Source organism: Pelophylax lessonae (assembly GCF_965119305.1).
Source record: "Pelophylax lessonae genome assembly, chromosome: 4".
Classification (NCBI taxonomy): domain Eukaryota; kingdom Metazoa; phylum Chordata; class Amphibia; order Anura; family Ranidae; genus Pelophylax; species Pelophylax lessonae.
Genome location: NC_138771.1, coordinates 605,729,833 through 605,756,742, shown reverse-complemented (window position 1 = coordinate 605,756,742; position 26,910 = coordinate 605,729,833). Strand labels below are relative to the sequence as shown.

Below are 26,910 nucleotides of genomic sequence, written 5' to 3'. Positions count from 1 at the left end.
GGACAGCAGATACTCCGAGGGGAAGCTTCCAAGAAACGTCCATGACCAGAGGTACCAGATCAGCCTACCAAGCCCTGCAGGGCCAGTCCAGAGCAACTAAGATGTCCAGAATCCCTTCTGCCTTGATCCTGTGTAGAAGTCTTGTTAGACACTTGAGGAGGGAAGGCGTAGATCAGATACTGACCCCATGGGTCCACCAGTGCGTCTGCCAGAGGATCCCTTGAGCCACAAACCTCTGCACCTTTGTTGAGCCGAGCCGACAACAGATCCACCTCAGGGATGCCCCACCAGATATACAACAGATGAAACACCTCCGGATGTAGAGACACTCCCAATGCCTGCCGACTGAGGTAATCCGTCTGCCAGTTTTCCACCCTGGGAATGTGTATGGCAGAGAGGGATGGAACGAACTGTTATGCCCACCTTAGAATGACGGCTACCTCCTGACTGGCCAGGACACTTCTTGAGTCCCCTTGGTGATTGACATAAGCCACGGCATTGTCCAATTAAATGTGCGCTGGACAACCCTGAAGATGATCTATACAATAGTCCAGACAGTCTGATCGCTCAGAGTTCCCAAGACATTGATCGGTGTCCAGATCCCATGAGCAGAATGCTTGCCGACGACACCTCCCAAGCCAGACAGGCTGGCATCCATGGTGACCACTGTCCAATACAAGGGGAGGAAGGAAGGAAGGATTTGCCCAGCTGAAGCGCCGGAGAATGAAGCCACCATATCAGGCACTCCTTTGTTCCCCAACTCAGCCAGATCTCATTGTCCAGAGACTGCAGAGTTTTGTCCCATTTGTTCAGAATCTCCCTTTGCAGGGACCTCGCATGGAACTGTGCAAACAGAACCACCTTGACGGTAGACACCAACAGGACCAGCACCTGCATGCAAGTCCAGAGGGATGACCACCTACAGGACAGGAGACAGAATTGCAGCCTGCAATTTCTGGAGTTCGTCCAGAAAAGGAGCACTCTGGTTAAGGCAGAGTCCAGAGTCAGGCCCAGATAGTCCAGCTTTGTGGATGGAACTGGAGCAGACTTCTGAAAATTCAGAATCCAGCTGAACTCCCACAGAGTTCCTATTATGATCTCCAGGTTTTCCACCGGAGAAGTAGGAGACTCCGCTCGTAGACCAGCACCACAATCCGCTGATGGTCTATCACTTTTGTGAAGACCCTAGGAGCGTAAGCGAGACCAAAGGGTTAACGCCACAAACTGATAATGCTCCTCTCCCACAGCAAGGCAGAGAAAACGCTGGTGATTGGCACCTATTGAAATGTGAAGGTAGGCACCCTTGATGTCGATAGAGGCAAGGTAATCCCCCCCCCCCCCCCCCCCCCGATGTAGGGATGCCATCACCATGCGAATGGACTATTCTGAACTTCTGCACCTGCACAAAGCAGTTCAGTGCCTTGAGGTCCAGGATTGGACACACTTTGCCTTCCTTCCTGGGAACTAAACAGGTTTGAGTAAAAACTAACCCATCTTCATATTTTTAAAATGCATGCAATATGAGTAGAATGTACCATATTCCTTCCCTTCTTTCAGCTCTCAAATGCAATCTTTATGCTATTCTTAGACTTCCTGTTCTAGGGTGGCTACTTCATTCTCCCTTTTATATGAATTGCCAAGCCTTTTTCTGCTCACCCTCAAGCAAACCCCCCCCCCCCCATCTACATGAATTAGTGCTATGGGACATCTAGTATATATGGAGCAAGTCACAAAACCACACTGCTCACTACACTAGTAGCTGTGAGGTGCACCAGTGAATAGGGGGGAGCATGTAGGGGGAAAAAAAAAAATCCTAAGACCATTAAGCCTTTTAAAAAAGCCATGATATTTTTAGAACAATTGACAAAGTGAGTTTAGTGCTACTTAAAAGGACCAGAACATAGGTAGCCTGCATGAAATGCGGAAATGTACCAATTTTAATGTTGGCCAAAAATACACTTACATACTGTACACAAATGAGACGGCAACCAAAGGAATTTACAAAATTTTCACAAGTAAATACTAAAAAGTAGTCACTTGGCACTCAAAGCTTCATTTTTTTTTCTCTCATTAACCACTTCCATACCGAGTCATGTAAAATGACGTCGGCAAAGTGGTTGTCTAGATCTGGGCCGCCGTCATACGACGTCGGCCCGTTCTAGCTGCTACTGCGCGCCCCCGGCGGCGCGACCAGGCTCGTCCCTCGGACATAGCCCATCCCTGATCAAGGTAAACAGCCAATAGAAATTGGCTGTTTACCACGTGATCGGCTGTGTCAATCACAGCCGATCACATGAGCGGCTCCAGCACGAGCCGCTCGTTCTCTCTGCAATGCGCGCCCCCGGGGGCGCGCAGAGCAGCGATCGGGGACGAGGCTCGTCCCTCGGACAGAGTCGATCCCCGATCTAGGTAAAGAGCCAATGAAATTGGCTCTTTACCACGTGACCGGCTGTGTCCAATCACAGCCGGTCACAAATGTCAACAGAGAACACGGTAACTAGCTGTCACCGTGTTCTCCTCACACACTGATCCTGTGTGAGGAGGAGATTGTGGTAACAGCTAGTTACCAACTACAGTGCACCCTAAACACACTGATTGCCCCCCCCCCCCAATAAAGAGCACCTGTCACTAGCCCATCGGGTACTCTGATGACAGGTACTCGGGTACTCTGATGACAGGTCAACGGAGTACCCGAGTACCTGTCACCTACCCATCAGAGTACCCGAGTACCTTCCACCTGCTCATCAGAGTACCTGACGCCTGAAGTACCCAAGTACTTGCCGCCTGCTCATCAGTACCCATCACTACTCATCAGTACTCATCAGTACCTATCACGTATCAGTACCCATCAGTACAGTATCACCTATCAGTCAGTGAGTACTACTCATCAGTACCTATCACCTGCCTGTCACCTGCCCATCAGAGTACCCGAGTACCTGTCACCTGCCTATGGGAGTACCCGAGTACCTGCCACCTGCTCATCAGTACCAGAGTACCTGTCACCTGCCCAACAAAGTACCCGAGTACCTGTCACCCTTCATACAGCCACCATGTCCAAGTCCAAAAAGGTTTATATACGTCCTCCGTTTAAACCTAAATACCGGTGTTATGGCAGCAGATAGCTGCCATAACCCTGGTATTTTTTTTAAACGGTGGACGGTTGGCTTTCCGATAAGGGTGGTCCCAGCGGCGGATTCGCCGTGGGATCACCCTTCCGGGATGGCGGAAGAGGCGCCCCCCCCCTCCCGACGCGTTCCGGTCCTTTTCCCCGCTTACCGGACCCGCCGGCAGCGGGGAAAACGATCCGGTCCCGAATCCTCACAGACAGGATGTCGAGTGAGGGCAAGCTTGCCCTCACTTGACTCTATGGTCTTGGAGGACCGGAGCTACGGAAAATGTTGCCTAGCAACCGGTTTAAAAGTCCTTTTTTTTTTTTTTTCATTTTATATTATAATTATTTATTTTTTTTTTCTTTTCTATCTTTTAGTGTACTTGTGAGATCTGAGGACTATTTGACCCCAGATCTCACAAAAAAGGTCCTGTCGTGCCTATTTCTATTACGAGGAATATTTACATTTCTTTTAATAGAAATAAAAATGATCATTTTTTTTTTTTTTTTTTTAAACGGTGTAAAAATAAAATAGTAAAAAAAAAAAAAAATTAAAGCGCCCTGTCCCCGTTAGCTCGTGCGCAGAAGCGAATGCATACAGAAACCCCGCCCACATATGTAAACTGTGTTCAAACCACACATGTGAGGTATCGCCGCGATCGTTAGAGCAAGGGGAATAATTTGAGCCCTAGACCTCCTCTGTAACTCAAAGATGGCAACCTGTAGAAATTTTTAAATTGTCGCCTATGGGGATTTTTAAGTACCAAAGTTTGTCGCCATTCCGTGAGCGTGCGCAATTTTGAAACATGACATGTTGGGTATCTATTTACTCGGCGTAACATTATCTTTCACATTATGGAAAAAAATTGGGCTAACTTTACTGGTTTCTTATTTTTTAATTAAAAAAAGTGAATTTTTTCCAAAAAAATTGCGTTTGGAAGACTGCTACGCAAATACGGTGTGATAAAAAATATTGCAATAATCTCCATTTTATTCTCTAGGGTCTCTGCTAAAAAAAATATATAATGTTTGGGGGTTCTAAGCAGTTTTCTAGCAAAACAACTGATTTTAGCTTGTAAACACCAAATGTCAAAAATAGGCCTAGGCAAGTGGCTAGGATGCATGATGATGCTCCTTGGATGTTAGGCCCCTCTATATGGCTAGGCTGTGAAAAAGTCTCACACATGTGGTATTGCCATACTCAGGAGGAGTGGCAGAATGTATTTTGGGGTGTCATTTTTGCTGTGTACATGCTATGTGTTAGGAATATCCTATAAATTGACAACTTTGTGTAAAAAAAAAAAAGTTCTCTTTTTTTCCCACATTTTCCAAAAACCTGTGGAAAAAAATTATATGTTCAAACGACCCATAATGCCTCATAGAATATACGTTGGAGTGTTTGCTTTCCAAAATGGGGTCATTTTGTGGACTTTTCCATTGTATTGGTGCTCTAGGGCCTTGAAAAGTGTGATAGGTAGTAAGAAAGTTTTATGTGTATTTATGCTCCTAGAACGCCTGAATGTGCTTCTTGGACGTGGAGTCTCTTTTTGTGGCCAGGCTGTGTAAAAGTCTCACACATGTGGTATCGCCATACTCGGAAGGAGTAGCAGAATGTATTTTTGGGTGTAATTTTTGCTGTGTACATGCTATGTGTTAGAAATAGCTTATAAATTGACAACTTTGTGGGGAAAAAAAAAGAAAAAAAAAATCTCTTCATTTTCCCAAGAATTGTGGGAAAAAATTACAACTTCAAAAAACCCACCATGCCTCTTACTAAATACCTTGGACTGTCTACTTTACAAAAAGGGGTCATTTGGGCGGTATTTGTACTGTCCTGACATTTCAGGGCCTCAAGAAAGGAGATAGGCAGTCAATACATCTGGTGTGATCAATTTTCAGTAATTGGTACCATAGCTTCTAGACTCAATAACTTTCACACAGACTAAATAATATACACTAATTTGGGTTAATTTTACCAGAGACATGTAGCAGTATACATTTTGGCCCAAATGTATGAAGAAAAATTTATTTTTTGCAAAATTTCATAATTGAAACTAAAAAAAAGTGTTTCAAAATTTTTGCTCTTTTTTTGCATATATCACGAAAAAAAAAAACCCCAGTTGTGATTAAATACCACCAAAAGAAAGCTCTATTTGTGTGAAAAAAATGATAAACATTTTGTTTGGTTACAGTGTAGCATGACTGAGCAATTGTCATTCAAAGTGTGAGAGTGCTGAAAGCTGAAAATTGGTCTGGGCAGGAAGGGTGTCTAACTGCTCTGTATGGAAGCGGTTAAACTATAAACATGTTCTACTTGATGAATTTGCACAGCAGCCCCAATGCCTGTTCTTTTGGGGTCCCCGTCAGCACTCCTGGCTATTTAGAGCCACTTTATGGGGATACTTTACTACTGTATGGGATTTAAAAAAAGGTTGCAAACAGTATACTTCGGGCTAAGGTAGGGGTCCGCAACCTACTGCTAAATGTCCGGCCCATCAGTGCCCACATGCAACCAGCCATTTTCGCCGCTCTCCTCTTCATTGTACAGCGGCTGGTATCACAGGGCTGGAAGGGGATGGGAGCTGCTGGAGTTAATTTTTTTAAACAGCAGGTGATTGGTTGCTAGGATTACCTGGCAACCATTTACCAGGCTATTAATGTGAAGTTAATCTCAGCAGTTCCTGCACCCTATCAGCTCTGTGATACTAGCCGATATCTGTTCTGCTGTACACCTGTATAAGGTAGGAGAGTTCTACACAGTGTGTGGGGTGCAGAGGGAACTATGGGGATACAGAGGACACTACGGGGGGGGGGGGGGTTGAAGAGAAGACACTATAGGAGTGAGAAGACACTATAGGAGTGATGTGAAGGGGACAAAGGACACTGCTATGGGGCACCCTGCTAGGGACCCCATCTCCAGACCATGCAGGCTGGCTTCAGGCACCCTTGGGTGCCAGGATGGGGTAGAGGGCAGTAAAAACCAAATCCACATGCTCCCTCAGGGGGAACTGGCTTTGTATTAGTGAAGCACCTTAAAGTGAGGTAAATCTGTACCGTTACCCATGTTAGGATCTTAATTAGGTGTAGGTGGCCCTCCCTGCATTCACTTACATTAAATCGGGCCCTTAAGTGAAAAAAGGTTGCTGCCCCCTGGTCTACTGTATATAAATCAAAAGTTCATGTCACATGGCATTAATTAAACCCTTTTAAGAAGCATTAAATTAGATTCGTTTTCCTTTTATTGGTTCAACTAGATGGACTTTGTCTTTTTTCAGCCAAAAAAAAAGTGACATTACAAAGCCACTGAAAAGTTTCAGCATGCTTAAAGTGTCACAGTCAGTGCCCTTGCTTCTAACCACACCTCGTAACTAGACATGGGTCACAAGTTTAATAATTCATCTTTCTGCTTTGTGATGTCCAGACTACTTGGGTTAACAATTGCATCAGAGCCATGCAGTAACAATCCATCTGCTATACTGTAGATTACTCAGGCAGTTTTCAAAATTTGCCACCATTACCAATAAAGCAGATCTGTAGTCACCCGATAAAGAGGTTAACCGTTACTGGAGAGGTGTGCACTGTGCTGGGTGGAGAATAGCAGAACGCTGCAGAGATAAAGGACATCAGCCACAAGCCAACCCTCCACACCCTGCTGAATTCTGCTGAGTCTTCAGGTCTCATGCAATATTCATGGTCAATGAATAGATCACTGGAACAAGGCAGAGAACTACGTGCCAGAGAATTAGGAGGCTTCAGAGTGGTTCTCTCATAAAAAAATAAATAAAAACCTAAACCCTTTAGTATACCTTAAGCCTAAACAGTCTGATTGTGTAGGATAGTTAGCTGAATTCAAGCTTACACCTTACTAGCCTTAAAAATGCTCCTTCCCTTAATTCATGCAATTGCTCTCCAAGTACCTATTCATATAAAATATGACGATCACAAAAACAAACATTTAGGCCCCTTTCACACTAGGGAGTCCATCGGCGGACTCAGTTTCTCTCAGCGGGGATCGATTTGTCAATCCCCCGCTGAGCAGGAGGACACTTCTGTCTCCACGCTGTGTGCAGAGACAGCTGTCAGGTCCCCATGCATCTCTATGGGGGATCGTCTCTTAGTTCTCATCCAATCCACTGGGCGGATGGAAAATAGGGTTTCCATCCGTCCAGATTTGACAGATCGGATGTCAGCTGACATGTCTCCGCTGACATCCGATGCCCCATAGAGATGCATGGGGTGACCGTTCAGATCCACCTGTCAGTTTTTTGGCGGATCTGAACGGTCCGTCTGTGTGAAAGGGGCCTAAAAGTTAAAAAAAAAAAAAAAAAAAGTTCCTTCCCCCCTACTAATACCTATGCTGAAAGATGTATATTACCTATTTGCACTCATGAGTTAAGACAACACAGCTGCAGGAGGAAGCACTGCAAACAGATGGCCCATTGAAGCCTATGGGTGACATCACAACTCCAGGCTTCACTAACAATTGTTGGGAGTGCTCTTCCTGTTGCTGGCTGGGGAGATCCTATGACTGACCTGAAAACCAGTTTATCTTTCTTACACAGGTTAGGTAAGTGTTGGTGGGGACAGTTTAATGCAAGCTTGAATTGCAAACCCTTTTTGCAGTATCCCATAGAAGCAGATCTCTTTGTTTCCTGTAGTTAGATAAAGCAAATATTTCCAGAGGGCAATTCCAAATTTTAGTGGTTGTAAAACCTTACATATACCCAGTGAGACCCGGTTCACACTTCTGCGTGTGCCGGGTTCGCATGTCATGTCGGAGCGCACTGCTCCGACATGACATGCGATCAGCTGTGCGGTGCGAGTTTAGCCATACAGTTTGTATGGCTAAATTCGCACCGCAACAGGAGCAAAGACGCACAGGAGGCATTTTTGCTGCCGCATCAGGATCGGATCGCACAGAGGTTCACACTTGTGCGATCCGATCCTGTGCGAACTGCACGATCGCACTGCGATATGCGATCAAACTGGGGGTGTCGTTAAGATTACATTGACACCCCCAGCGGATCGCATATGGCAGTGTGAACTGCCGGGGTTGCGTGTGCGATGCGGGAACAGGCTGCGAATTCGCAGCCTTCCCGCATCGCAATAGTGTGAACCGAGCCTCAAGTGAGTGGCCTCGGGTGATCGAAATTAGAAAAATCCTACTACACAAGTTGTACCTGTTTATCTGCAGCCAGGTTTCCCCCTAGTTTGTAGATGCGATAACTTTTGCACAAACCAATCAATACACTTATTGGGATTTTTTTTTTTTTACCAAAAATATGTGGCAGAATACATATTGACCTAAAAAGATGAAAAAGTGATTTTTTATTAGGAAGGTTTTATAGCGGAAAGTAAAAAATTTTGTTTTCAGAATTTTCGCTCTTTGCTTATAGCACAAAAAATAAAATCAATCAAAATAAAAATGATCAAATACCACCAAAAGAAAAGCTCTACTTGTGGGAAAATAGGACATTTGGGTACAAAGTCGCACGACCGCGCAAGCATCTGTTAAAGTAACAGCGCCGTATCGAAAAAGTGGCCTGGTCATTAGGGGGTAAAAAAAACCTTAGTTACTTACCGGTGACGGTATTTCTAAGAGCCTTTCAGGACAGCACCTGGAGAGAGCGCAGCTCCACCCAATCCACAGGAAACACTGCAAATAAAAACTCCTCCTCTTCCACCATGCCTCAGTCATAGAGTAGCCTCCGACATGCTGGAAAACATAAACTACCACAGGTTAAACATTTACAAAATATATTATAAACAAAACCAAGGGGGGGTAGCTGCTGCTGTCCTGAAAGGCTCTTAGAAATACCGTCACCGGTAAGTAACTAAGGTTTTCTCAGATCGCCTTTCAGGACAGCACCTGGAGAGGATAAGCGAGTAACTTACACTTAGGGTGGGACCACTGCCTGCAGAACTTTTCTGCCGAAGGCTTGATCCTGAGCTGACAACAAGTCCAACCTGTAATGTCTAATAAAGGTTGAATAGCTGGACCAGGTAGCTGCCTTGCAGATTTGATCAGGCGAAGCACCGGCCCTTTCAGCCCATGAGGTTGCCACAGACCTTGTAGAATGCGCCAAGATGCCTTCTGGAGGTTCTTCTCCTTGAGCTACATAAGCCTGTTCAATTGCCCATCTGAGCCATTTGCCTAAAGTGCTCTTTGATGCTTTTTCTCCTATACGGGACCCTGAGAAGATGACAAATAATGCATGTCTTTCTAAATTCCTTAGTTACCAGGAGGAACTGAAGTAAGCATCTCCTCACATCCAAGGTATGAAAGGATTCTTCCCGAGTATTACTAGGAGTTGAGGAGAAAGTTGGTAAGACAATTTCTTGTGATCTATGAAAAGATGAAGCAATCTTTGGAAGAAAGGCTGGGTCCGTTCTTAGGACTACTCGATCTGCAAAAATTGTCAAAAAAGGGTCTGAAATTGAGAGGGCCTGGATCTCACTGATCCTCCTGGCCGAGGTAATTGCTATCAAAAAGATAGTTTTCAAAACTAAATTCTTCAGGGAAGCCTCTTTTAAAGGTTCAAAAGGAAACTTAGTTAGACCTTGTAACACAATGGTCAAATCCCATTTGGGAAATACTTTAAGGGCTATTGGCCTATTGCGGGCTAATGCCTTGAAAAAACGATTGATTAGAGTCTCTTGGGACAAAGTCTTTTCGAAAAAAACTGAAAGTGCCGCTACTTGCGTCTTTAAAGTACTTGCTGCTAGTCCTTTCTCCATTCCCTCATGGAGGAACTCAAGCACTGAAATTAAATTTTTTAATTCAAAATTTTTGCTGGAACACCAAAAGTTGTATTTTCTCCAGACTTTCAAGTAAATATCCCTAGTCACCTTCTTCCTGCTGGAGAGAAGGGTGGAGATAACTTTTTCTGACAGGCCTCTGGCTCTCAAGATGTCTTCTTCAGTAACCACGCTGTCAGTTGTAAGCGGTCCAGTTCTGGGTACACTAGGTTCCCCTGTGTCAAAAGATCTCTCCTGTACGGAAGCTTCCAGGGAGGTTCTGAGGCAAGATTCAGCAGGAGGGCGAACCAAGGTCTCTTTGGCCAGTAAGGTGTAATCAGAATCAAGTTGGTCTTTTCTTCCCTGAACTTCTTGAGAACCAACGGAATCAGTTGGAATGGAGGGAACGCGTAAGACAAACGGAAGTCCCATGGATGGGCTAGAGCATCCAAGCCCCAGTCCTGATCCTCCCTGTGTAGGGAAAAGAATCTTTGGACTTTGGTGTTCTGTTGACAAGCGAACAAATCTATTTGGGGAAGACCCCAGACTTCCACGATCTGCATGAATACTTCTTGATTCAGACTCCATTCTGATTCCAACACCTTTTTCCTGCTCAGCAGATCTGCTAGAAGGTTTTGTGACCCCTTCAGATGCACCGCTGTCAGAGAGGCTAGATTTTTCTCCGCCCAGGAGAGTAGCTGTATTGCCCGATCTGATAGCTGTCTGCTTCTTGTGCCTCCTTGCTTTGACACGTAGGCCACTGCTGTCATGTTGTCCGACAGAACTTGCACATGATGGCCCCTGACTGTCTGTTGAAAGGACCAAAGACCCAAAAGGATGGCTTTTAGCTCCCGCCAGTTGGATGATTTCCTGGACTCTGCTTTGGACCATGTCCCTTGCATCGTCCGGCCTTCCAGGTGGGCTCCCCAACCCCACGAACTGGCATCCGTCGTCAGACGTTTGTTCGTCTGGAAAGTCCATTGCAGACCTTCTTCCAGATTTCTGGAATTCCTCCACCACCACAGAGATCTCTTTGCTTTCGTGGAGATTCTGATGGATTTCTCCAGATGTTCCGGGTATGACCAACTCTGCAGAACGTCTCTCTGGAGAAGACGGGAATGCAGTCTTGCCCACTGTACTGCAGGGATAGCGGCTGTGAGTAAGCCCAAAGCTGCCATGGCCGACCTGACAGTAACCTGATGATTGGTCTGTAATCGAGCAACTGCGTTCTGAGTCTTCTCGATCTTTTCTTGAGGTAGAAACACCTTCTGGAGGACCGAATCTATTCTGTATCCCAGAAATTTTATCTGCTGAGATGGAATCAAACTGGATTTCTCCAAATTCATGAGCCACCCCAGACTCTCTAGGTGTTCCTGAGTCTCCTGAAGGTGTACCAACGCCTGGCTCTTGGACTCTGCAAAAATCAGCAGATCGTCCAGGTAAGGGACAATTGAAATACCCCTCAGCCTTAATGGCTCTAGGGCATCCGCCATTACCTTGGTAAACACCCTTGGAGAAGATGAGAGGCCAAAGGGGAGGGCCCTGAACTGCAGATGCCAGACCGATTCCCCGAGATTGACCGCCAGCCTTAGGAATTTCTGGCACTCCTGATTTATTGGGATGTGCAGGTAAGCGTCCCTCAGATCCAAGGATGCCATGAAACAGTTTGGGGACAACAGTTTGGTCACTGAATAAATGGTGTCCATCCTGAAGTGCTTGTACCGAATTTATCTGTTTAGGATTTTCAAATTTAGGATCATTCGGTACTTGCCTGAGGGTTTTTTCACTAGAAAGATCTGAGAATAAAACCCACGGCCTTGTTGCCCCTCGGGGACTTGGATAATTACTTCCTGTTGAATCAGCTCTTGTAAAAGAGACATCATTGAGGAAGCCTCTTCCGGATCCCTTGGAAGGGGAGTAACATGGAATCTGCTTGGAGGTGTCTCCGAAAACTCCAGTTTGTATCCTTGAGCCACTATATTCTTCACAAAGGGGCTTGCGGATACGTCTTCCCAACGTGGGAGGAACCATAACAGCCTTCCTCCCACTGGAAGACTGTTACTTGCTTTTATTGGCCTGGTCAGGTGGTCTAAAGAGGACTCCACCTTTCCCTTTGCCTTTATGGGAGGTCCATCTTGATCTCTGATCTTGTTCACGACCTCTGTTGGTTTGTTGAACAGAACGAAATCTCTTCTTAGGAGGAGATTTCTTTTTTGATGGAAAGGCTTTCTTCTTATCCGCCGTTCTGTCAAGAATTGCTTCCAATTCAGGCCCGAAAAGCAAGTCACCGGCAAAAGGTAAACCACAGAGTTTCACCTTAGAAGCTGAATCCCCTGTCCAGGTTTTCAACCAGACCGCCCTCCTGGCAGAGTTGACAAGGGCTGCTGACCTGGCAGACATTTTGATAGACTCAGCAGAAGCATCGGCCATATATTTTACTGCCTTTAGGAGCAGCGGAAATGAATCCAGGAGATCTTTCCTTGCTGTTCCAGCCTCCACATGCCCTTTAAGTTGTTCGAGCCAGCACTCAAGATTTCTGGCTACCACCGTGGAGGCCATGGCCGGCTTAAGGCTAGACGTAGAGGAGTCCCAAGCCTTTTTAAGGAGAGAATCTGCCCTCTTATCCATGGTGTCTTTCAGAACACCCATGTCTTCGAACGCCAAATCCGTGCGGCGAGACACCTGAGAAAAAGCAGCATCCACTCTGGGCTTTTTGTTCCATAGGTGCGCCGTATCTTCTTCAAACGGAAATCTCCTTCTTAGGGATTTAGAGAAAAAAGGGGCCCTCTCTGGGTCCTTCCACTCTTTTTCAATAGATTCAGTAAGGACTTTATGAACAGGAAAAACCCTGCGCTTTGTCTGTTCAAGGCCCTGGTACATTCTGTCATGAAGTGAAACTTGCACCTTTTCTTCTGCGATTTCCAACGTGGTGTAAATCGCTTTCAGCAACTCATCAACCTCTTCCAAGGATAATTTGTATCTGGAAGAACTAGCCACCTCTTCCTTCTCTTCCTCCTCTGAATCCCTGATGGAACAGAGAGCACTCTCCCCCTCATCTTCTGAATCACTTGACACTGCAGACTTAGAAGTAGACGGCTGGGAAGATTTACCACCCCTTTGTTGGGAATCTGAAAGAACTTGTGGCGTCCTGGATAACAGGGAACGAACTGAGGACAGGGTGTCTGTGAGTTCTTTAAATGAAGATATGAATTCATTATTCTGCTGACTAGACTCTTCCTTCACAAGGTCAGCAATACATGCTTTACAAAGTGGCTTCACCCAGGAATCTCTGAGTGGATTCTTGCATGAAGGGCATTTCCTTGATGCTGGGGCTCTTGTCTTCACTGTGGCTTTAACCTAGTAAAGAAAAAGCCACCATGAAAGCCCAATAACCACAAATAAAAGAAAACCACCACCTAGTGATTTCTTGCAAGGGAGAAAATCGTGACCCACACCAAAAAGGATCAGAAGAAAAGACTCCCAGATGCATATATATCCTGTTAGACTGGGAACAGTTACTCAGTCTACAGGGCAGGCTCCAAAGGAGGAAGGAAGAAACCCCACAATAAAAGCTCACACAGTAAAGAAAAAAGAGGCACCACTGCACCTCTCCTACCTGAGCTTGGCCGGCGCTGGCGGTGCCTGCTTCCACCGTCGCTGCAGACTTTTCCTCCATGTTGTTGAAAAGCGCAGCTTGCTGGCAGATCTCTCCATTTAAATACCGCTTCCCGCGTCCTCCTCTGTGGACCGGAAGCGGAAGCGCCGACCTCGTGACCTGCCTCTGACCCCTGCGTGTATTGCGGTTGGAGCAAACGCCGCCACGCCCCCACCGGAAGTCCCGTCCACCGGAAGTGACGCTGCGCGTCCCCGGGATCAGAGTCCGAAAGTGCGGGAGATTCGAATGCCAAAAGCGGCTCCCCGCCCGCCGACCGGCCGAAGCGCGGACCTCTGACGCCCGGACCGGATCCTCCGATGGGTTTCAGCTCCCCTGAGCGAACGAGGTGAGAGGCTCCGGAGCATACCCCCTTTGACACTCCAGGGAGGGGAGCTGGGATGGTCTCCATGCTGAAACAGCAAACAAAAACTGGGCAACAAATCCTTCTCTCCCCCTGGAGAGAGTGCAGCCCTTCCACATAGCTCCTGCAATGCTTCCACCATGGCGGAGGAAACACAAATGACTGAGGCATGGTGGAAGAGGAGGAGTTTTTATTTGCAGTGTTTCCTGTGGATTGGGTGGAGCTGCGCTCTCTCCAGGTGCTGTCCTGAAAGGCGATCTGAGAAAAAAAAAAAAAAAGTGGTTAATATGCGCTCACGCAAACATAATTTTATTTTAAATTTGTTTCAGTGATCGGGGTATTTTACGCAGAGCAAGTAACAGGTTCTCTTAAGATAGTCAATACAAATGCCACAACTTCCATTGTTCTGTTCACTACTGGCCCTGTCCCATCACCGATGGCAGCCTTGAATATCAATAGGCCCATAAGGCAGCAAGAGGCAGGCCAGAGAATTAACAGAAGCCTATCAAGCAATACCACAACATTCCCCATGAAACCCTAAAAATAATGGAAGAAAAAAGCAACCAATGGCACAAGCCAACAAAGCATAAAAATAAGCAGCCCATTAGATGATCCCCACAGGTAGATATGGGAAAGCAATACAAAGCCATTTCCTTTATACTCACCATGCAAGGTGGCTGAAGTGGGAGTCTACAGAAGCCCCAATGACCTCACAGCCAATCTTGCGGAATTCCTCGGCGTGTTCGCTGAAAGCGATGATCTCCGTGGGACAGACAAAGGTGAAGTCCAGGGGGTAGAAGAACAGCACAAGATATTTACCTGCCAAGAAGAATATACATTAGCTTGCCATGGTCCATACAAGACACACACTATGCTGTAAAGCAATGACTGGGAAGTATTGCCAATTACTAAATGCTCAGATGTGAAGGAGGAAAGTCTAGCCTAGAGATCAGGTGTATATTAACCCCTTCCCTCTGGTGTTGGATTAAATTAGAGGAGGAGCCATTCTACTGGGCTTTTGATAAGTGACAGCACAGTCATGGTGCTGGGAGTGTGCAAAAGGTACACTGATCACAAAACAGCAAGTTTCTGGAAGAGGTGCACCCAATGAAAATTTGGTGCCAAAACTAAAGACTCAGGATGCACTTGGCCGAAACCTAAAAAGTTTTTAAAATATGTATTTTTATATATAATTGTATTACAGGTATACGCAACTAATTATTATGAGTTTAAAGGAATATGAATTTTATTGTTGGCCATTATCAGCACCTTTAAATGTATTCCTTTAAACTGCCTTCAAACTGGGTTCATTACACTTATGCTGTGTTAAACTTTAGTCAGCTAGAAAACCGCACAAAAAATGCACTGAAAAATGCACCCAGGTTACGTTTTTAAGCAGTTTGAGTCACGTGACCCATGGAAAAAAAAAAAAAAAGGCCACACCATAAGCACAAAAAATTGTGAGCATTTTCTGGGCCATTAGTGGCAAAATGCCAAAAACCCCCCATTTTAGGCCGATATATTTTGGCAACACCAAATAACGCACATGGCTAACAAGAACGTGCCAACGGTACAAAGGTTCTGTGCAGATGTATGGTACCAATTGTGCAAGATACAGATTTAACATACAAAAGTAGAAATTGGATGTGCTCTTAAATGCAGACAAGCTGTGTTAGCCCATCATTAATTTGTACATGTCGCTGCTAGATTGCTAGTATTTGCAGCATACATGTATTAAAAAGGTTCTGTGCAGATATATGGCAACAATTGTGCAAGATACAGATGTAACATACAAAAGTAGAAATTGTGTGTTCAAAATACAGTATACCTACCACTACCAGGGGGGGCCAGAGACAAAGTATTATTAGTCTTAACATTAAATACGTCAAGACTGGGTCCATGGAGAATGTGGATTGAAGCCTTGTTCTAATCGCATGCCCTGAGGTTGTTCCCAGAGGGAACAGCAGGAGCTTGGTTGTTCAGCCCATGCCATTTACACACAAGCAGGTCCTCCTCCCATTGTAAGAGAGGGCAAAAAGCAGGCAGCTGGTATGGGAGGGGATTACGTGCTGAGAATGTAAACAGTTATGAAGATGACATGAGATTGTGTTCTGTAGTCCCATAAGGAAGGGAGGAGGGGGGGGGGGGGGGGGGAGGCCGACTTGGAATTTCAATGCAGAGGCATTGTCACTGTACTACGTAAAGTTAGAAGCCTATTGGATTTCTGACACAATGTTTTAAAATGGTTGTAAAGTCTTAAAAATAATTAAAAGCCCCCCTGCAAGTAAGTGGCATAATGTTGCTAGTATGCACTACATACTAGCACATTACGACATCAGCCTGCTGACAAAATTTCAATCACCAGCCATCTTCCGTTCAGGTTTAGACATTTGAATGGCCAAGCCGTGATGAAGTCACTCCCACCCATTTGCATGGAAGTCATGATCACGGCACAGAGCTCTGGACTGATGGCTCAGAGTGCCCTAACTTCAAAAAGTGTGGCTGAAGGAATTGCGAATATCCTAAATTGTTTACGTGACCTAAGCTTATTGGCTTTATTATAAGCCAACATGTAGGTACAAGGCGTTTACTACCGCTTTAAAGTATAAAGGCAATTTTTCTTTAGTTTTGGAGTGGCAGGGGATTAGAACATCCATCAGATTTATACAGCTGTCTGTACCCATGTGGTGAGACTCACCATCCATTTGTCATGTTTATCAGAAGCAAAAATTAAAATTCCAAATTTTGAGTTCTCCCCAGGAAAGCGGAGACGTTTTCCAATGGGGACACTGGAGTCTTCTGGAGACTTCAGGTATTCCCTCACTTCCTGTTTTGGCTGTGGGACAAAAAGTGAAGGCAGATCTCCCCAATGGACATGTATGGCAAGAAAAGCTTGATAGGTATTCTAATCTCCCCCTATGCTATCCAGCATGACAGGTTTTGCCTTTAAGACTGCACATAGTTAGGACACCAGCCATTTGATGGTTTGACAGTTGAGTGAAAGCACAACTAATGTGACAGTTACATTTGTGGTGGGAACAACATTTTTAAACTGAAAGTGGAAGTAAACCCTCCTATTGTTTTCAGCCAAGGACGCTGCCATCTTGGCCTCTGTTTAACCTTCGACTGCCATGATGCTGCACATGTGATCAGAGGATACCAAGCCATTGGACGGTTTGACTGTTTGGTTGAGAGCGCAACCCATGTGACCGTTACATTCCTGACATGCCAGAAATTTAACTGAAACAGTTTTATGGGTTTACTTCCACTTTATTAGTATAGAAAACACATCTTTACAACCTTACCACTCACCTCTGTAGTCGGCCAGTTTAACTTGTTTAAATTCTCCATTCACTACTGCAGTTGCCTCAAAATCTGGGGCTGGCTTCCCGATGTGAGCGTTTCCTGCAGACATGATTTTACCTAGGAGACACCATAACTATATTAAACACCAATTTATTAACCAACCACGCAACAGTTTAAATGTAACAGATTTGTGCCTAAAGTGCTATGCTTTTAGAGCCTATTCAGACAGGATGAGGGCCATACATCACTAATCATTCATGCATTACTGTGGCAGGTAGCCAAGGAGCGCACTCTCAGCCCCCAGAGCCCCCGCACTCTCAGCCCCCAGAGCCCCCGCACTCTCAGCCCCCAGAGCCCCCGCACTCTCAGCCCCCAGAGCCCCCGCACTCTCAGCCCCCAGAGCCCCCGCACTCTCAGCCCCCAGAGCCCCCGCACTCTCAGCCCCCAGAGCCCCCGCACTCTCAGCCCCCAGAGCCCCCGCACTCTCAGCCCCCAGAGCCCCCGCACTCTCAGCCCCAAAAGGCATTACACTTGCATGCAACCGCACATCCAAGCAGTTGCATACACGGACAGATGGGGAGCCCTATATGCAGACCATGCCAATACCCATAACTGCATGAAACTACTTGGATGTGCTGTTACACACAGGCAGCGGTGTCAGCCCATCATTAATTTGTACAGATCATTGCTAGATTGCAAAAGCGCTACCCGCTGCAGAAAAGTATTGGCAGCATACAGCTCTAAACTGGGAGTAATCTCCCATCTCAGACATTTATCTATAGGAAAGCCTATAAGGCTTATACTGTAAATACCTCCTAAATGTGTACCGTTTAAGTGATATTTACTGTACATGCAGCCGGTGATGTCTCCGGCGCATGCGCTCTAAAGGAACGGCCACCCGGGCTGTTCCTTCAGAGTCCTGTGCTGTAAATGGTGGCTCTGCGCACATGCGCACGAGTGACGTCATCACAGCTCCAGCCAGTCGCACAGCCAAAGGCTGCAGACCTGGAAGTTAGACCAGGTGAAGAGGGAAGTGCCTGCAACTGACGCACGGTGCTGGAAGGCTTCGTTTTCAGGCAACAATATGCTAGTATACAATGCATACTATGGCGTTACCTTTCAGGTTAGGAAAAAAAAAAAGCCGGCAAACTACTACCGCTTTAATCTGGCCACAGATGGATTGAAATTCATCTGGGTCAGCAGGGACTGGCGGATTTTGACCAATGTGGGGCCACTCATGCTTGACAGTCAGTCAAATGATCAACTTCTGTTGAAAACTTTCAATCAGCAGCTGCAATCATTGTATTCTGACAGCAGAGTCACCCCAATGTCAGAATACAATGTGCCAGCAGGGAGGATTCCTCCATTCGCCTCACTTGTGCGGATGGGGGAATGTGCTTGGGGACTGATGAAAAAAAAAAAATCTATGGACAGCATTAGAACGGATGACCATTTGGACATACACCGTCTTGCTGTGAACATTTTTACCAATCTCATTTCCTAAATACAGGCATACCCCACTTTAAGTAGACAATGGGGGCAGAGCATGTATGTAAAATGAAAATTTACTTAAAGTGAAGCAATATTTTTTTCCTTTCTCAAAATATGTAAATACACTAGCTCTATGGGAAATCTTGGCCAGCTTGACATGGCACTGCTCCTGGTTCTTAACATTGAGTATATGGGAAATCTTGGTCAAATTCACATGGCACTGCTCCCGAACCACAAGTGACCCGGACACCAAACTTGGGGAGAACATTAGGGGAACCATGACTATGAAATGGTGGATTACCTAGGAAAGCTGGTAAACCCCAAAATCAGATTAGTTTTAGCCCTGGGTCCCCTCTTGGTGTTACCCAAGTTTAATGTCCATCTGTCACTTATGGTTCGGGAACAGTGCCATGTCAAGCTGACCAAGATGTACTAGACACCAATGTGCCCATACTCGTGGGTGCTCATAAAGCAGGGTATGCCTGTATTGTACTTTTTAATAGAAGACTAAAGCCGAGCAATGACATGAGCCTCACGTACTCCTAAAGCCGAGCAAAGACGACATGAGCCTCACATACTCCCCATAGACAGCATACTAAAGACATGAAACAGGAGCAGATAGATAAAACATACAGATGTCCCAGCAGAGTTCTGTGCAGACAGGCTTCCGCCGGGCTCATGGAAACAAAGACAGTCCAGGAAAAGTCCTTTCTGCTGATCATCCGTATAGGAAGCCACACTTGGGGACTTAAACATTCATATATCACGTATATACTGACGTGTGTCTAAAAGGTTCAAGCAGGAGCCAAAGCAAGCAATCAGCATCCTGCACAGCATGAACATCCCAACAAAACGCAGCATGCTGAGTATCTGCCAGGACAGCAGAGTGATTCTGCAGAAATGCATTGTGGAACTGCATTCTGCCAACAAAATAGGCACAAATCTCTTCAGGACAGAAGGGAGAGGGATTAGAAGTAGAACCTCTGTCAGGTTTGTTATTTCTGTCTGTGGCCCCATTAGGGAGATTCATCCTCTGTTCTGGTCACCAATGTCCCCAGGAATGAACATGAAGGCAACGCTACGCCAACATTTTTGAATTGCATCCAGAAAGGAATTCTGGGGAATCTCCCAATGGGGACATTAGTTCATGTAAAAATTACAAAGGAGATTCCCTCAAAAGGAAGTGAGATCCTCATGTCTGTTAAGTTTACAAGCAGGAAGTAAGGAGAAATCTATCTAATGAAAATTTTAACCCTTCATTTACTCTATCCAAAATTGGAAGTTTTGCCTTTTGATATATCGAGATGTACAGCCAAAGCTCGTTTGGCTGTACATCCATGGATCACTGGACTGCAGTTTGTTTTGCACTCCTGTGACCCGTTAACAGAGCGGGCTGACATTTCCTCTCTGCTGACGTCACAGAAGTGGGTCCAGGCACCACGGAATCGGGTTCTGCCAGGACCGGCACCCGGCTCAGTGAGCTTCTGATAGCCTGAGCCGGTCGCTCCCCACCCCTCCAATGAGCGAGGAGGGGACAGAGCAAAGAGCTGATGAATGATCCGTCACCAGCTCACAGAGCTGTCAGAACCAAGCAATCGGCAGTGTTCAATCGCTCAGTTCACAGTGCAGAGGTGACGGGACCAATGCTGCATCCACCCAAGTAAGGTGGGGGGAACAAACCCTATACTTATCTTTTAATACAGCCTAGCACTGGCAGCCATGACCAAGCATTTATTATTGGTTTCTCCCAATCGGACCCTTTCTAAAAATCCAATCAGACAAATCCAGGAGTAGTTTTAATCACACCAACCATCAACAAAAGCCCCCCCACAGCAAGTCGTCCACTATATACTACAGAAACTAAATATTACCATACAACATAATAACCAAGGTAGATCTATAATAGAGCTTTTGAGCTTAATACATTAAGTAATCCCAAGAACAACAGTATATTTATTGCAAGATGTATAGGTTGAGGGGTCATTCCCAAGATGTTGGGAAATCTACACATTGAGGTATCCGTGGAACTATACATTGCAAGATATAAATTTTGAGGGACCCCATAAAATTCTATATTGAGGGACCCATCTGTAGGAGAATCCCAGGATCCACATATTGCGAGATCTACATATTAGGGGGAACTATATATTGGGGAGCCAAATAACTATATTGAGATATCTACATGTGGAGGGATCCCAAGAACTATACATTGACAGATCTACATTTTGGGGGGCACTAAAATTTGAGAGATCCACAAGAAACCTAAATTGAGAGATCTACATATTGGAAAGGGAGGGGGGAGAGAAGGGATTCCTAGAACTCTAAATTGAGAGATCTACTACACATTGGGATGGGATCCCTAGAATTCTAAATTGGGAGATCTACATATTGGGAAAGGGGGTCCCTAGAATTCTACGGTGAACTATATATTGGAGGATCCCAGGATATATACACTGTAAGAACGATCTATTGTGAGATCTACATATGGAGGGAACCCTAGAATTCTAGATTAAGAGATCTCTGGAACTTTATATTGACAGAGCTACATAATGGGGTGGGGGGGATCCTAGAGTTCTAAATTGAGAGACCTACATATTGGGGGGGGGGGGGGGAAGATACATGTAGCACTAAATTGAGATGCCTACATATTGGGGGGGGGGGGGAAAGATACCTAGAGCTCTAAATTGAGAGACCTACATATTGGGGAAGAGGCGGGGGAGATACCTGTTGCGCTAAATTGAGAGACCTACATATTGGGGGGGGGGATACCTGTAGCGCTAAGTTGAAAGACCTACATATTGGGGGGGGGGGGGGGAAGATACATAGAGCTTTAAATTAAGAGACCTACATATTGGGGGGGGGGGGGGAAGATACCTGGAGCTCTAAATTAAGACAACATTAGGGGGAGGGGGGGATACCTAGAGCTCTAACTTGAGAGACCTAGATATTGGGGGGAACTTACATATTGGGGGGGGGGATACCTAGAGCTCTAACTTGAGAGACCTAGATATTGGGGGGAACTTACATATTGGGGGGGGGGGGATACCTAGAGCTCTAACTTGAGAGACCTAGATATTGGGGGGAACTTACATATTGGGGGGGGGGGGGATACCTAGAGCTTTAAATTAGGGGTGGGGGGACCTTGGAATTCTATGTTGGGGAATCCTGGGATCCATGCACTGCAAGAACTATTGAGAGATCTACATATGGTGGAATCCTGAGAATTGGTAATAGCAATATACTAATCTATAATAAGATAGAGAAATATGTATTTAGGAAGAATATAGATTACATAAAACCTAAGGTATAGGAATATATATTGACAAGAAATGAAACTACAAAGATTAGTTGAATTTCAATATTGTAGATAGATTATATATAATTAGAAGCACACATGAATAAAGTTAGAACGATGATTAGAGATGTAGAATTAGGGATAAAGATGGATGAATGGGCACAGTGCTGCATTGTTTCCCCCCCCCCCCCCCTGGGGTTGCCATCTCATCCCTTTAACCAGCACACATATAATGACAGCACACATATAATGAGATGTTCTGAAGCGGATATAACGCACATCATGCAGTAAGTGAGTGTAATCAGCACATCACCTGTATCATTATTGTGTGCTGTTTAAAGGGATGAGACCCCCCCCCCCCCCCGTAGTAATGAATGGATGGATCTCCCGCCTGGTGTCGCAGCACACAGAGTGGGTTACATAACATTCTCCCAGCAGAATAAGATCTATAATTCCATTCCCCGGCAGGCAATACAATGCAACCCATTGATCTATTTTATTCTCACTCACCTCCTCTGCTCAATACAGTGCGCAGTGTGAGGCCCCCTACTGACCTTTCATTTTATAACCATAGACTGTACCACTGCGCAGAGGGAGGAGCCCAAGCAGCCCATCACGGCTCATTGTACTGGAAAGCAACGGGGCGAACCATGACGATATACTGATGATGGTAGGGGCAGGTGGGGAGGATAGATTGTCCCTAACGCGGTGCAATAATTACAAAGAGGGTAAAAGGAGCGGTGGAGTTCCCCCTTCTTTAGGGACACATGGTCTCGCCAGCACCTGCCGCCTTTCGCGCCCCCTGAGAGGACTTTGTAGAATCCGGTTGGGGCTGACGGACTTGGGGGCGGGGTCACGTGGTGCCGGGCAGTCATCATGTGATGGCTATAAGCTGGATGTACATGCAGCCTGACACATACTGACAGAGCTGGAATTCCATACATACATTGTTTATGTAATGGTGGGGGGGTCCTTTTATAATGGAAGTATATGCATAGAAAAGAAAAGGAATGTAAAAGAAAATCCCACAGAACAGGAATGGAGGGAAAATCTTCCAATGGGGAAACTAGACACCTAACCAATAATACTTATTATAATAATAATAATCCCCATTATTGGTGTCGGTGACTACAAAAATATCCCCTAGTGTTTGTGTCATTGCCCCAGCATTGGTGTCTGACTGTTTTATTTACCCCCAGCATTGGAGTCAGTGACCACAATCATAATTCACATTTTTGATGTCAGCGACCGCAATAACAACCCCCATTATTGGCGTCAGTGACCAGAATTATACCCCCAGCATTGGCGTCAGTGACCAGAATTATACCCCCAGCATTGGCGTCAGTGACCAGAATTATACCCCCAGCATTGGCATCAGTGACCAGAATTATACCCCCAGCATTGGCAACAGTGACCAGAATTATACCCCCAGCATTGGCGTCAGTGACCAGAATTATATCCCCAGCATTGGCATCAGTGACCAGAATTATACCCCCAGCATTGGCGTCAGTGACCAGAATTATACCCCCAGCATTGGCATCAGTGACCAGAATTATACCCCCTGCATTGGCGTCAGTGACCAGAATTATACCCCCAGCATTGGCGTCAGTGACCAGAATTATACCCCCAGCATTGGCGTCAGTGACCAGAATTATATCCCCAGCATTGGCATCAGTGACCAGAATTATACCCCCAGCATTGGCGTCTGTGACCAGAATTATACCCCAGCATTGTTGTCAGTGACTACAAAAATATCCCCTAGCGTTTGTGTCATTGCCCCAGCACTGGTGTCAGTGACTGTCTTATTTACCCCCAGCATTGGAGTCAGTGAACATAATAATACCCCCAGCATTGGTGTCAGTGACCTCAATTATAGCCTGAATTGGTGGTGTCAGTGGACACAATAATAACCCCCAGATTTGGTGTCAGTAACCACAATAATCACCCCCAAGATTGGTATCAGTTGTTACAATAAGAACCTCCAGCACTGGTGTCAGTGACCACAATAATAACCTTCAGAACTGGTTTCAGAGGACACAGCACTTAAGACTGGCAATGGTGCATGCATAATCCCCATTATTGGTGTCAGTGGCAGTAATACCAAACCCCCAGCTTTGGTGTCAGTGACCAGAATTATACCCCCATTATTGGTGTCAATGGACACAATAATATCCCCTGGCATTGTTCTCAGTGACCACAATAATAACCATCATCATCGGTATCCGTGACCACAATTATAACCCCCATTATTGGTGTCAGTGGACACAATAATAACCTCCAGAATTGGTGTCAGTGACCACAATTATAACCCCCATTATTGGTGCCAGTGGGCACAATAATAACCCCCAGAATTGGTGTTAGTGAGTTTTAAACACTCCCAGCACTGGTGTCAGTGAGTTTTAACCCCTGTCCCTAGCATTGGTGTCAGTGAACCCAATAATAACCCCAGTATTGGTTTCAGTAACTGTCTTAATAACCCCCAGCATTGGTGTCAGTGACAACAATGATAACCCCCAGCATTGGTGTCAGTGACAACAATGATAACCCCCAGCATTGAAGTCAGTGACTACAACAATAACCCCTCTGTATTGGTGTCAGTGACCACAACAATAACCCCAAGCATTGGTGTCAGTGACCACAACAATAACCCCAAGCATTGGTGTCAGTTACCAGAACAATAACCCCCAGCATTGGTGTCAGTGACCACAATAATAACCCCCAGCATTGGAGTCAGTGACTACAACAATAACCCCCAGCATTGGAGTCAGTGACCACAACAATAACCCCCAGCATTGGTGTCAGTGACCACAACAATAACCCCAAGCATTGGTGTCAGTGACCACAACAATAACCCCCAGCATTGGTGTCAGTGACCACAACAATAACCCCAAGCATTGGTGTCAGTGACCACAATAATAACCCCCAGCATTGGAGTCAGTGACCACAATAATAACCCCCAGCATTGGAGTCAGTGACCACATTAATAACCCTCAGCATTGGAGTCAGTGACTACAACAATATCCCCCAGCATTGGTGTCAGTGACCACAATAATAACCCCCAGCATTGGTGTCAGTGACTACAAAAATATCAAGGTAAAATTACAAATATAGTTCAGCGCAATAATAATTCAATAAGGGGATAGTCCATAGATGAAACCATGGAGTCCCAAAAGGTCCATCAAATGCAGGAAATGGAAGCTGAACAAGCCCCTCCACCAGTGAGGTATGCACCGCGCTCACCTGAAATCACTAAAGCAGTGGTTTCCCTTACGGGTAATATCTAGATGGCAAACTCCAAGCAGCCAGGACACATGCAGGGGAACCTCCTTAATGGATCCGGACTTTATCACCGCTTCTCAGTCATTCGTCAAGTGACGTAAACCAGCATATCAACTCCATCGAACAATATCCATGATGTAAGAGTCCAATGTCTCACAAAGGTGAAAGGCTAACGCTTTTCGAGGCTCTGCCTCTTCCTCAGAGCCTGAGGAAGAGGCATAGCCTCGAAACGCGTTAACCTTTCACCTTTACGAGACATTGGACTCTTACATCATGGATATTGTTCGATGGAGTTGATATGCTGGTTTACATTGCATGTTTGTGAGTAGCCACTTTGTAATATTTTATCAATAAAAGCCTACTGAGGATAATGCGCTAGGCTGGTGTGCCCTTCTTTTTGTTTATGTTTACAGTGTTTTGTCGACCACCCCAGTCGTAGAGGGCAGCAAGGCTTAGCCATTAGTGGATGCCAAGTGAGAGTCCCGGGATAGAGGCAGCCTGAGAACCTGATTCTGAGCACAGGGGTAAGGTGCCAAGCATCGTAATTTTTTTTCTGGATTCGTCAAGTGACACATGGATATAAAAACACATCTAAGTTCTCTCCGTTTTAAAACATTTATTAAACTTCAATAAAAGTTACACTCAGATAGATCGTAGATAAAATAGCCTGAAAAACTCTTTCTCGGCTGGAATATGGTGCCGCTGCAAAGACCACAGCTTCCAGAAATCAGATCGTCAAAGAAGGATAGCAGCGGGTGACGAACGGCTCCACCTCCCGTACGCGTATCGTCCAACGGGACTTCGTCAGCATTAAACGTAACCATACGATATAGGAATTAGGTTCAGTAACCCCAAAAAAATGGATTACTGAACACAAATTCTATATGGTATGGTGTTTTTTCTTCTGTTACCCCCATGTCTTCTGCTGTTACTTGCTGTACATGCTGTTACACATATCATGTATCAGCAATTTTATGATATTGTCTAATAAAATTATCTTTTTATACAAATTTATTACTGCTTATTATTAGGTGCCGACAAAGTCCCATACCTAGGGGATTTTTCCGCTTTTGGCCTAATGAAAGGTGAAACCGCTGGGCATAGGCACCATACAGGGGCGTAACTACAGGGGTTGCAATTGCAACCGGGCCCCATGCTCCAGGGGGCCCATGCAGCTCCCCTTTACACCTGGATAGAAGGGGGGCAGGGGTAGCATGTAGAGAAATCACTGTCCTCCTTTTTCCTCCTTTAGCTGCAGGAGGAAAATGGAGGAGATTGGTTCCTCTGTATGCTGCCCCTGCCACTCCTCCTATCCAGTTCACTTGTGTTCTACTGTCTCTGGGCCCCTGTGTGCTCCCCTGGTCCCCCCCCTACTGTGCTGTCCCCCCTACCCCCCCACACCCTTCCCTCTCCTGCCAGTTGCTGCAGGAGATGTGTCACAATAGAGAACCAGGAAGGGTCGGTAAATATGCAATTTACCAGCTCCTTCCTTTCCTGAATGGACAGAGTCATAGTCAGTCACATTGTAAAAAAAAAAAAAAAATGATAAAAAATAATACAATTAAAATACCAAAAAATAAAAACTACTGACACCAGTGGGTGAACTTTCAGGATCGCAAAGGTCACACTTGCGACCGGGTCCTGGCATTCCACCACCGTGGGGAGGCCCCAAGATG

The 26,910-nt window shown here is 45.6% G+C and overlaps 1 protein-coding gene across 1 annotated transcript in view; it reads right to left on the bottom strand.

The window, feature by feature from the left end:
- The window catches only part of PRDX2 (peroxiredoxin 2), a 36,501-nt gene extending 13,998 nt beyond the window's left edge, over positions 1–22,503 (bottom strand). Inside the window, exons 1-3 of the mRNA XM_082254299.1 lie at positions 22,466–22,503; positions 17,176–17,286; positions 14,529–14,682 (exon numbers count right to left, since the gene is read on the bottom strand). Coding sequence (XP_082110425.1) covers positions 14,529–14,682; positions 17,176–17,278 — 257 coding nt within the window. The 5' untranslated portion in view covers positions 17,279–17,286; positions 22,466–22,503. The remainder of the gene's footprint in view (positions 1–14,528; positions 14,683–17,175; positions 17,287–22,465) is intronic.
- Positions 22,504–26,910: the final 4,407 nt, after the last annotated feature.